The 11,969-nt window shown below is 39.6% G+C and overlaps 2 protein-coding genes across 4 annotated transcripts; one reads left to right on the top strand and one right to left on the bottom strand.

Annotated features, from left to right (window-relative positions):
- On the top strand, positions 514–8,125 carry LOC105158820 (type I inositol polyphosphate 5-phosphatase 12). 2 transcript variants are annotated; one of them, XM_011075701.2, is made up of 12 exons: positions 514–1,311; positions 2,231–2,585; positions 3,057–3,309; positions 3,744–4,584; positions 4,967–5,091; positions 5,267–5,351; positions 5,484–5,646; positions 5,749–5,789; positions 5,877–6,138; positions 6,254–6,377; positions 6,474–6,834; positions 6,978–8,125. In XM_011075701.2, the coding sequence occupies exons 1-12, from the start codon at positions 793–795 to the stop codon at positions 7,272–7,274; spliced, it is 3,426 nt and encodes a 1,141-aa protein (XP_011074003.1). In that variant the 5' UTR covers positions 514–792; the 3' UTR covers positions 7,275–8,125. The 2 variants fall into 2 exon arrangements, with proteins under 2 accessions (XP_011074003.1, XP_011074002.1); XM_011075700.2 differs by having other exon boundaries at positions 5,484–5,789.
- Positions 7,747–11,730, bottom strand: LOC105158819 (ankyrin repeat-containing protein At5g02620). Of its 2 annotated transcripts, XM_020692752.1 has the most exons (4): positions 11,601–11,730; positions 10,509–11,490; positions 9,045–9,454; positions 7,747–8,937 (listed from the first exon to the last, which is right to left on the bottom strand). In XM_020692752.1, the coding sequence occupies exons 2-4, from the start codon at positions 10,966–10,968 to the stop codon at positions 8,080–8,082; spliced, it is 1,728 nt and encodes a 575-aa protein (XP_020548411.1). In that variant the 5' UTR covers positions 10,969–11,490; positions 11,601–11,730; the 3' UTR covers positions 7,747–8,079. The 2 variants fall into 2 exon arrangements, with proteins under 2 accessions (XP_020548411.1, XP_011074001.1); XM_011075699.2 differs by having other exon boundaries at positions 10,509–11,680.

Below are 11,969 nucleotides of genomic sequence, written 5' to 3'. Positions count from 1 at the left end.
ACGTAGATACACATAGACTCTGTGTACTAAAAAATTAATTTAGTACTCTTTAGATTTGTTTCCATCTAAATAGGTTCTTCCGTTGTTAAAATTCATATTTGAAAATTGAAATTTACATTCGATTGTTTATTACATGTCAAATAATTTTTTTTTTCACTAAACTACCCTTATAAATGTGAACATCACCTCATCACATGGACTACGTCTGAAAAAGTATAAGGTAGTTGAGTTATAAAAAAAATTATTTAATCTGTAATAAGTCGATGATAATTTGAGGGTAAATACGAATTCTCATCTAATTTTTTTAATATTAATAAATTTAATTAATTTTAACTAAAAAAATTTATTCATTAGACGTAAATAACTTTGAAAGGTATTATATGTAATTTTTTAAATTATGAAAAATTTATGTGTATTTATACAAAATTTTGATAAATAATTGAATGTAATTTACCAAAAAAAAACTGACTAGACCTCGCGAAATGAGAACGTTCCTGTCCGTATATTGCCAGCATCTCTCGCCTCTCTCCCCGCTCTCCTCTTCGTTGAATGCCACCACCACCACCCTCCAACCACCTCTCTCTCTTTCTCTCTCTCTTCTCTTTCCATATTTCTTTCTCTCTCATATTCCCATTTTGACTTTTTCTTTCTTCCTCCACACATTGGCTAACCCCTCTCGGAATTATCTTGATCGCATTTCCAACGACAATGAAGAATTTCCCTCCTTCCCTCTCTTTCCTCCTCCTGTAAACGTCGGAAAGAACCCGAAGATAGACAACCCCACCCCTCGAAATGAACGAAAGATTGGAAGAAGATGACAGGACGGCCCTGGCCGGGATATCCAATTCCCCGCCGCACCGGAAAGCCCAGTACTATGGCCAGCAGCTTAGGACAAACACCGGCACCCACCACAAGCGCCAGCACCAGCTCCGCAAGCACAGCCTCGACGAAAATCGCATTATAAACAACCATCCCGTCAGCAAGAATAGTGTTTATTTCGGCAGTACACCGAATTCATCCGATGATGAGGAGTTTTATCCTTACTCCACTACAACTTCTGCTGCTGGTGCGATGGGGTCGATGAGTGATCACCACGTTGATTACCAACAGTTTAGCCAGAGGATTGACGGAACATCGGTTGGGGACGGCTGCTCCGGCGACGAAAGTCAGAGGTTGCCGCAGCAGCCAATGCCGGAGTTTATGGGGAGCGGTGGTGGGGTGGGAATATTTAAGGTGCCGAATAGGGCGGCCATGAATCCCAGCCGGCCGCCCTGCCTTGAGCTTCGGCCTCACCCTTTGAGAGAAACTCAGGTTCAATTCCATGGATTTTCCTGAATTCATTGTCTGACATGTATAATTCTTTGTTTGTTCATAATGGGGAATCTGAATTTTGGGCTAATAACTTCATATTTTAAGCATAATACACATAATAAGGGGAAGGAGTTGCAGTTTTCCACGTTACAGGTGAAATTTGCATTAGTTTCAAGTTAAGAGGCTATTGTTGTTCCCTGCAGTTTGTCGCTGTCTGCATGAAAACACATCCTGTTATTCCTCATACTGCATTATTAATAAAAAGATTATGTAGATGTGGAATCATGTAGAATTTTGCACTTTTATGAGTGAAATTGGTCTTGTGTGGATCTGTTTTTGTTTTCTCTTTGGTTGGATTAGTTGTATGGATTTGGTTGAAAGTAAAAGTGAGCATTCCGTTGATATTTGGCTTTGGTTCTGAAAGCAATGTATCTGTGTTCTGTAAAATAAATCGGAAACTGTAGCTAAGGCAGAACATGTCAATCATATTAATGTTATTTGATAATCTTTTTTCCTGAGATTGAAATAATTGTCTTGCTGATAAGGGAAAAGGAGGCTAGTAGTATTCTGTTTGTATATTTATTAATTTTAGTAAAGAATGCAGGTGGTTGCATAGAATCTTATTTTTCTACCTTTTTTCATCTTATACAGTATCTCTTTCGTTCTCCTTTCTTTTGGTTGGGGAGGGGCCCATGGAGGTGTTCTGGGGTTTAAGATGATCTTTATGTTGTATGTCATGTTAACCTTCAATTTTTCATGATTTTTTCATTACTGTATTAGTGTTGAGTATCTTGGCATTTGATTTGAAGTAGTTGTACCCTACGTTATCTCTGAGGATAGGTTATGCAGTTTTTTATTTTGAACCTTGCCCAACCAAACTTAAGTGGAAATCAATGGAGAAGTTATTGATTTGGTGTAGGTAGGAAAGTTCTTAAGGACAATTGCCAGTACAGAAACACAACTATGGGCTGGGCAAGAATCAGGTGTAAGAGTATGGAACCATTCAGATGCATATAAGCCAGGGACTGGAGTAGGGGGAAGGGCACAGAGAGGCGATGAGGATGCTGCTCCATTTAATGAATCAACAAGTACATCACCAACTATATGCATGACTGTTGATAAAGGGAGTAAATTGGTTTATAGTGGGCACAAAGATGGTAAAATTAGATCTTGGAAGATGGATCTTCAATTCACTGATGACAATTATTTCAAGGAAGGTCTTTATTGGCAGGCACATCGAGGTCCAGTTCTTTCCATGGAGATTTCTTCTTATGGTAAACCCTTTTCTTCTTGCTAAGATTACTAACTTCTCGGCGATTAACTTGTGTTATTATGGTGATGTTTTTGCTTTTGTTTTGTTGTAGGTTATGTTTTTCTTTATATATTTGACTGTAAATTTGCATAAACATGTAAACACTTCCCTTACGTAGTTCTGCTTTTTTCAGAATACAAATAGGAGGCTCTTCTCTCTAGCTTTTGTGTCATAGGCTTTTACCATGATGCTACATATATCTTTTCTTTATTTCCCTAATTTGTTAAAAAATGCTTGTGTACTCAACACTTGCCTCACCCATAGGATATAAGCTTTTCGAAATTATATCTGCTACAACCTTGAATTGATAACTTGAGTGAACTCATTTAGCACATGCTATTTTGTTAGCAGGAGAAACCTTACTTCATTGTCTACGGTCTCTTGTTGCCATCTAACAATCATTTGTTTCTCATAACTTGTGTTTTGGATCAAGGTGATATATGGTCAGGATCTGAGAATGGCGTTATAAGAGTCTGGCCATGGGAAGCTGTGGAGAAATCTTTGTCTCTATCACCAGAGGAAAAGCATATCGCTTCTTTGTTGGTGGAGAGATCAGTTATTGACCTCAAAAGCCAAGTTACAGTGAATGGTGTATGTAGTATTTCTTCTTCAGATGTGAAGTGTTTGCTATCTGATAATGCCCGAGCCAAAGTCTGGGCTGTTGGCTCTCTATCCTTCTCATTATGGTACCTTTGTGATTCACTTATTCTCTCCACTATAATATATTTGACAATTTTCCATGGTTTTATTCTGAACTAAATTACACCAATATATCATGAATAAGTTCTTTAAAATGATCGTGTCCCCTTTCTTGCTTTAAAGATAATACTAAATTCTTTTTACCTTTCTTTAATCAAATGACAGAAAAAGAAGATGAAATGAATAACTGATCAAAACTAATAAATGAATTAATTTTAAATGTGCATGACTAGAAAATTGTTGATAGAGATAATTGGTTGTCTTGTGGAAGAAATAAGTATTTCGGGGCTATTTTAGTTAATGAATATCATGAAAACCACAGTTAGTTATTATGAGGTTCTCTCCTAATAAATACTCAAATATGATTATGAGGAAATATTATTCTTGATCAATTATTTGGTAACAATGGTTGGTGTGACAGGGATGCCCGTACAAGAGAACTTCTAAAAGTATTTAATGTAGAGGGTCAGACTGAGAATCGTACTGAGAATCGTACGGAGAATCGTACTGAGAATCGTGTTGATACATCCTCACCCCAAGACCAAGCAGTTGAAGATGAAATGAATGTTAAGTTAGTCTCCAAGTCTAAAAAGGATAAATCTCAAGGCTTTCTGCAGCGGTCTCGTAATGCTCTAATGGGTGCTGCAGATGCTGTTCGCCGAGTAGCAAAGGGGGCAGGAGGTTTTTCAGAAGACGGTAGAAGAACAGAAGCCATAGTGCTTGCTGCCGATGGAATGATCTGGACTGGGTCTTCAAATGGTTTGTTAATCCAGTGGGATGGAAACGGCAACCGTCTGCAAGAATTCACTCACCATCCTTGTGGTATTCTGTGCTTTTGCTCTTATGGGTCAAGAATATGGGTTGGTTATGTTAGTGGCATGGTCCAACTGCTAGACCTCGAAGGAAATCTAATTGCCGGTTGGGTTGCACATAATGGACCGGTCATAAAATTAGTAGTTGGCAATGGTTGTGTTCTTAGCTTGGCAACTCATGGAGGTATACGTGCATGGAACATTTCCTCGCCAGCACCTATGGATTGCATATTACGGTCAGAAGTGGCTGAGAGAGAAATCATGTACACTAGGCTAGAGAATATCAAAATTTTAGTTGGCTCATGGAATGTTGGTCAAGGAAGAGCTTCTCATGATGCTCTTATGTCTTGGTTAGGTTCTGCAGTATCAGATGTAGGTATAGTGGTTGTTGGCCTACAAGAGGTGGAAATGGGTGCTGGTTTTCTTGCAATGTCGGCTGCGAAAGAAACGGTAAGCCATCAATATAGCTCCGCTGACTTAGTTCCAATTTTCTCCTTAGAACACTGAGACCATACACGCAGCAAGAAAATTTCTTGTCATTTCTAATAACAAGTTGTTTGAAGAACTTAACATTGGAAATGCAGTATGTTTCCATAGATGAATTAGGACCTTACATGGTTGTATTGTAACTTTAATCTCTCGCGAACACTTTGATAAGCAATTCAGTTATTGGCAATTACAGTTCCAGATCAGTTTAGATTTTCTTAATGTTCCTCCAGAATTTCCTGTTCGCTCAACTCTTACTTTGATAACATGTATTTGCTTATTGTATCTTTCCAACTCTTAAAAGCATTCATTTCTTATAAATTCTAAAAGCAATTATCCATTTCAGGTAGGACTAGAAGGAAGTGCTATTGGACAATGGTGGCAAGATCACATTGGCAAGGCTTTAGATGAGGGATCCACTTTCGAGCGTGTGGGGTCTCGGCAATTGGCTGGCTTAATGATAGCAATCTGGTATGGTTTCACCATTTAATCTACTTCTACTCAGTGCTCACATCACTATGATATGATAAATCTTTGCAAACGTGAAGCTAATCTCGTTTGCAATTTCTGACAATAATACTCTTCAATGTGTTTCTATAACTATATTGTTTATTTCTTAAAGTCAGTTGTCGATAATTCTTTTCAGGGTGAGAAAGACTCTTAGAACACACGTTGGGGACCTCGACGTATCAGCAGTGGCATGTGGTTTAGGTCGGGCAATTGGTAACAAGGTAAACAAGTTTTGCTTTTTCTCTAGTGAAGCTTGGTTTATATCTCCCACTTTTATTAGTATAAGAAACTATATTAAAACCTGACCGAAATTAGCCGCATCCGATGGTTCACTGGCTGAATTTCACTTGCAGGGAGGTGTAGGTTTGAGATTGAGAGTATTTGATCGGATAATGTGTTTTGTAAACTGTCATTTGGCTGCTCATTTGGAAGCAGTCAATCGGCGAAATGCTGATTTTGATCATATATATCGAACAATGACTTTCACCCGATCATCTAACCTTAACAACGCTGCTGGTATGCTGCGCCACCTGTATTTGTCCTTCTCTCTTGTCTTCTCCACATATTTATTTTGGCTGCTTTATTCTTGTGGCTTCCCGTGGATCCTCTCTCTTGCAGCTGGTGTTTCATCAGCCGCTCAGATGCTTCGTGGCCCTAATGTATGTATATCATTACTCCCAAAACGAGCATCATTTTTCCCTTTCTCCATGTCGTCCTAAGTAACAGTGGTCGTTTGATTATGAAAGGCTACAAACCCAGATGAGGGAAGGCCTGATCTTGCTGAAGCTGATATGGTCATCTTCTTCGGCGATTTTAATTATCGTCTATTCGGCATATCATATGATGAAGCAAGAGACTTTGTTTCTCAAAGAAGCTTTGATTGGCTTCGAGAGAAAGATCAGCTGAGAGCAGAAATGAAAGCTGGTAGAGTTTTCCAAGGAATGCGCGAGGCACTAATCCGATTTCCTCCAACTTACAAGTTCGAAAGAGGAAAAGCCGGATTAGGAGGTAATATTGTTTAATGTTGATTACAAGTATTTAGTTAGTTCCATTAAAATGCTCACATGCTTACTCGAGGACTTGACTCAAAGCATTAATGAGTATGTCCTTCTTTTTACGTTAGGTTATGACTCGGGCGAGAAGAAACGAATCCCAGCTTGGTGTGATAGAATACTATATCGAGATAATAGGGCGACTCCAACAGAAGAATGCAGTTTAGAGTGCCCTGTGGTCGCTTCCATACTACAGTAGGTCGCACGAGCCTTAATTTGTTTCCCAAGTAGACTCTTTATATTTATTTATTAAATCTCTGTAGTTACGCTCTCGTCTGGTTCATATTGAAGATATGAGGCTCGTATGGATGTGACTGAAAGTGATCATAAACCTGTACGGTGCAAGTTCGATGTGGACATTGCTCATGTTGATAGATCAGTGAGGAGACAGGAGTTCGGAAAAATACTTCAGTCCAATGATGCTATTAGGTCCAACCTAGAAGCGTTACGCTTTGTTCCTGAAACGACTGTCAATACAAACAGAATACAGCTCCAGAACCAAGACACATTCAACTTGAAAATCACGAACCGAAGCGGGGAGGATATGGTCTTCTTCCACATTATATGCGAAGGTCAGTCCATCATCAATAAGGATGAAGTTGCATCCGAGTACCGCCCAAGAGGTTCACTCGGTTTCCCACGATGGCTTGAGGTACTTTACTTCTCTATTTACTTATGGTTGTTTTGAGGAGAAGGGTATAGTCGATAAATTATGCAAACTCTTGAGAGAGCCATTGTAGTTAACCCTACTTGATCTATAACAAGGAACTTAAATCCACTGAATCATTGTTTTAGGTCTCTCCGGCTGCTGGCATGATCAATCCTGACCAAGTTGTCGAGATATCAATACATCATGAAGATTTCCACATGACGGAGGAATTCGCTGATGGGGTTCCTCAGAGTTGGTGGTCTGAGGACAATAGAGATAAGGAAGTGATCTTGTTGGTGAATATAAGAGGAAGCTGCTCCACTGAGATGAAAACTCATAGAGTACATGTACGACATTGCTACTCGGGGAACCCCATTAACCCCGAACCAAAAGGTAATGGTTCCAGAAGGGGAACTTCCTATCAAAAGTCTACAATGATGTAGCACAGAATCTGAGTCTTCATGCAAAAATAGCTAACGGAATTTCAGATGTCAATTCAGATCCTTCCAGCTAATCACAGTACATACCATCTTCATGTAAATTCCCTTGTGGACCATGTTCAACATCACAAAGATTAGTTCCTGCCTCATATCTTGGTATGCACAGGGCTAAAGTTGTCGTTGTTGTAACGTTAGATCAGATTCTTGCTCTATCCTTCTTCAATGTCCATCCTTCAGTTGAAGGTTTTAAAGCTAACTTGCACAAAGTAGGCAATCTCTATTTTTGGTTCAGCAATAGGGAAATTGATTTTGTTCCATAACAAGGAGATGAAATTACATAAAGTGTATATTTTTCCTACGGCTGAGAATTCCCTGCTTTATGTACTTTGATTGCGTCTGTTACACATCAAGAACATAGCTTCCTTTTAGCATTGTAAACAACATATTCTATCTCCAAATAATGATAAGATGAGCATTTGAAGCCAGGATTGCTTATTTAGAATGATATGTTATATCAAATATAGGCAACAGCAATTACAACTTGCACCTCTCAGCGCTTCCCAGAAAAGCTAAATCTGGACTTTTCAATATACTTTACCCTGATACATAGATACTGTATAAGTAATAATGATGGAATTGGGAGAGCGAAGATCCCTGTTCTATTGGAGCTGCTCGGTTTGGTCGTAGCAATGGGAAAGTTGGAAGAACTCAACATCAGCAGACTCGGCAGGCTGTAGTAATTACTGCACCCAGTCAAGTAACTGGGGTCTTCAGTTCAGAAGCGATTTCTTGCTGCAAAACATGTTTTCTACACTGCATACATCCTCTTATATCGTTCACTGTACATCTCTGGATCCGAGATAGAAAAAGAGAAGGAACGAGAAAGGGTCCTGGCTTTCCTTATGTTTCTCATCCTCGAGTCTTGCAGCCTATGTCTAACAACACAGTAGCACATAGAGCCGATTGTGGTTAACATTATCGTGCTGCCAATCACGGTGGCGTATACGGCAAGCCACCGTTCGTGAGATCCGACCACAATGTAGGTGAGCGAGATAAAAGCAATCGAAATGGAGAGACAAGCCAACCACATGAGCTTGTTTATCACAAACATGAGTTGTTTCTTTGACTTTTCCTCTATCACAACGACAGACGTCTGTACCACGACCACAGCTAGGGAGATAAATAAGGCCACGCTGTCGCACAAGAAGAAGATTATGAAAGCTGCATTGTTTGCTATGTGGGCTTCCCCCAAAGAAAACCCTTCTGTTTTCTCTTCAACATATTGACCAGGAACGGTGAAGATGGCAGCAAAAGCAACGGTAGCAATAAGAACAGCAACAACTGTGGCAGAATTGATGGCGTTGTTGAGACCCTCAATGTGAAGCTTCTTCACTTTCTTCGCAATCTTTCTTACCCGGAAGCCAGTCTGACGGGTCTGCTGAAGTTGGGACTGAACATCATGCTTTATGTCACTGACAGTCTGCTTGAGTTGCTTTGCTGCACTTTGGGGTTTCCCCTGATCTTTGGAGTGAACAGCTCCTACCTCCTTTAGAATGGCCACAAGTTCTGGAGTTCCAAACTTTTCAGCAATATCTAGAGGTGTCTCTCCAGCACTATTAGTCGCGTTGACATCGATACCTTCAGTGGATATTAGACATTGTACAATCTGCCAATGCAAGACACCATATTTGTTCTGTATTAATTTCTAAAAATGTGACACTTCACTAGAATTGCACGGATCATACTAGAAAGGAAATCAAAATCTTAACCTACCTGATTCCGGCCTTTCCTTGTCGCAATATGGAGTGCAGTATTTCCCTTGTTATCTTCCAGACCCAAAACAGACGGGTCAGGTTTTATGAGCTCTGTCACAATCTCCACATTCTGTCCTTTTACAGCCATGTGCAATGCCGTTTGTCCTTTTCTGTCAGTCCTGAAGCCGATACTCGGGTCTTTCTCTAACAAAGATTTCACCACATCCAAGCGGCCCATTCTTGCTGCCGTATGAAGCACAGTCTTGCCGTTGTTTCGAGCAATCTTGGCCAGGTTGGAATCAATGTCCAGAAGCAGATTTACTACGTCAATGTGCCCCTGAGCAGCTGCTGTGTGTAAGGCTGTAGAATTGGTAGTATCTGTGGTCATGACTAGACTGGGGAAAAAACGGAGCAGTTCCTTCAGGACATCTGTAGTTTCACACAGAACATTTTTCATCAATCAAGGAGTCGAGCATCAGAAAACAAGTAGTAAATGATTGTCCCAGTTGCGACAGGGTCATGTTAGTCCATGTAAAAGGGTCGGGATAAAGGTTCAAGTCAACGGAAGGATTACTGCATTAAGAAATCATTCTGCACATAAGAACGCGCCGACATAGTAATAAGCCCCTAAAAATAATTCTAATCATTCCCCAAATCATGTCATGCTGATGATGCTGTCAAATTGCAGGTAGAAGATAAAATTCAGGAAACGCTGAACCAAGGTAGGCGGTCGAATATCTTATTGACACCATGATTTGAAAGTAGCAAGCTAATATCAGAAGTGGTGAATAGCAAGTCCATGACATGTAAAGAGAAAAGCAACCCGCAGATATTAAGTGACGAAGCTGTACTAGATAACTATGAAGAGGTAGTGAACATCAACAGCATTGAAATATGGAAATGTTGGAATAAATAAACCTTCACAAAGGATATATAAAGAAGAATACTCAGTTAAATTTGTATAGCTCAACTGAAAAGCCTGGACCTACAGGCAAAAACAAAGAATCCACTATAGGCAAGAAATGAAAGAGATTTCCATATTCTCACATCCGAATCATCTCTGCATTCAATTGCCTCTTTCAATATCAATAGCTGTCTCTGAAACTTTAACTTCAGTCCTCATATATAAAAGTTTCAATTCGAGTTAAAGTCCTGGTCAAAAGGCCGAACATATCCAAGCCTCCGCCTCACAAAAGGAAGTTCATTATCCATACCACTAAAGATCATAACAAAAACCAAACCGAGCAAGGTCATAATTAGGGTAGTCATACAAGACATCTCAACAAGAAATCCCACCACAGATCAAGCAAATGCCCCATACTACATTTAGCATTTCTTTCTATGGCAAGCATCATGAAAACCCTACAACAAAAGTTTAATATTAACACCAGTATAGTATGCATTGTTCCGCATTTGATTTCTTCCAGATGATAAAAGGGCATAAAAAGTATTAAGATAACAAAGCTTAGGATCAACGACTTACCAAGATGACCCTGTTTCGCAGCCACATGGAACGGATCATAGCCATTATTGGCTGGAATAGAGGAAGTTTCAGCATCCGAATGCCTCAAGAACTCCCCAACAACCAAAGTATGCCCATTCTCAGCCGCAACATACAGAGGAGTCTCACCTTCTTGGTTCTGCTTCGACAGCAAATCCTTCACGCCATTGTTAATATTATCAAACTTCTGAAGAATTTCTTTCACCTTCGCCAAATTCCCAGCCCGTGCAGCAAGATGAAGCGGGGAATCACCTCGCTTCCCCGGTGAATCCTTGCTCTTTTTCCTGTCTCCACCAAAGCTCAGTTGCCTCTCCATTGCAATCCTAAAGCTTTTCTGCTTCTCCATTAACCCCCTAAAGCTCTTCTGCTTTTCCATCGCCCTCGTACGAAAACTCTGCTGTTTTTCCATTGTGGGACTCCGAAAACTACTTTGTTTCTCCATAATCACACAGCAATCTTACAGATTCTATATAAACACACTCTTTTCTTGGATGTTCCAAACTCCCACTTTCCAAAATTTTCAGTATCTAAACATTTTTCTCCATCATCAAATGCGCTTACAACTACAATCTTAAACAAACGTACAGCTCTAACATTTAGATGATAATCCTCCAAACCAAATTGACAATAACCTCTATAAGAAAAGATGCCCTTCCCAAACTTAAAAAGTTTGCAACTACAATCAAGATTCTGATAGATTGAAGTTTAGAAAATCCAAGAAAAGGGCAAAGTACCTGGAACTCTTGACTATGGTGTAAAGGGAAAAACTTTGAGCCTCAATCCACACAGCCAACCTCAAAAGAATCCATCTATCAACAAAATCCACACAACCCACAATTTTTAATTGGATAATCTCACTCCAACCCCCTTCAAGAAACAAACTTTCACTAAGATTTGAGCTCAAATCTCTCATCCAGAACAAACCAGGAGCTGCAAGCCAAAGGAAATCCCCTGTAGATTCTACCTGCAAGATCAACCCTGAACAACTAAAGATGGAAACTTTTGAGAGATAATTGACAAAACACAGAAATTAAAAAAAATAAACAAGAATCAGGGGCTAAAACCACCACTCACATGTGGTACAGAATAATCTACATGGTATACATTACAATAATCCTAACTTTTCTCAAGAGCCCTTTTCTTTGGGTTGGGGGGGGGGGTGATGATTGAGTAAATTTATGCCTTTGTTTGCAAACAGGGATATTTTTGTTTAATGACTAATGAATAAAAAAAGTATATATGGTTAGTGCAAATAGGGGCCGCCATTGATGTTAACATCAGAAGAGCACAAAAAACAGACAGAAGTGGTGGCTGCTTTGCACAATGCAATAAGGTAAGGTGGGGTCACCCCACAGCTGAACAAACATCATCAGATTCCTTTTGATAATTTTCATTTTTAGTCCTCCAAGAACTTGCTTATTGCTTGTTAGTCCTCTTTAATTT

This window comes from Sesamum indicum, linkage group LG3 (assembly GCF_000512975.1).
Source record: "Sesamum indicum cultivar Zhongzhi No. 13 linkage group LG3, S_indicum_v1.0, whole genome shotgun sequence".
Lineage (NCBI taxonomy): Eukaryota > Viridiplantae > Streptophyta > Magnoliopsida > Lamiales > Pedaliaceae > Sesamum > Sesamum indicum.
Note: the sequence above shows the minus strand (reverse complement) of the source record. Positions and strands in the feature narration are given on the sequence as shown.

Excerpts from the sequence above, each read along its gene's own strand:
- LOC105158820 (XM_011075700.2), top strand. The coding sequence starts at position 793 with ATGAACGAAAGATTGGAAGAAGATGACAGGACGGCCCTGGCCGGGATA. Across the intron at positions 3,310-3,743 it reads TCTCTATCCTTCTCATTATG|GGATGCCCGTACAAGAGAAC; the intron begins GTACCTTTGTGA and ends TTGGTGTGACAG. Across the intron at positions 6,139-6,253 it reads AGGAAAAGCCGGATTAGGAG|GTTATGACTCGGGCGAGAAG; the intron begins GTAATATTGTTT and ends TTTTTACGTTAG.
- LOC105158819 (XM_020692752.1), bottom strand. The coding sequence starts at position 10,968 with ATGGAGAAACAAAGTAGTTTTCGGAGTCCCACAATGGAAAAACAGCAG. Across the intron at positions 9,455-10,508 it reads TGCGAAACAGGGTCATCTTG|ATGTCCTGAAGGAACTGCTC; the intron begins GTAAGTCGTTGA and ends GTGAAACTACAG. Across the intron at positions 8,938-9,044 it reads CAAGGAAAGGCCGGAATCAG|ATTGTACAATGTCTAATATC; the intron begins GTAGGTTAAGAT and ends TTGCATTGGCAG.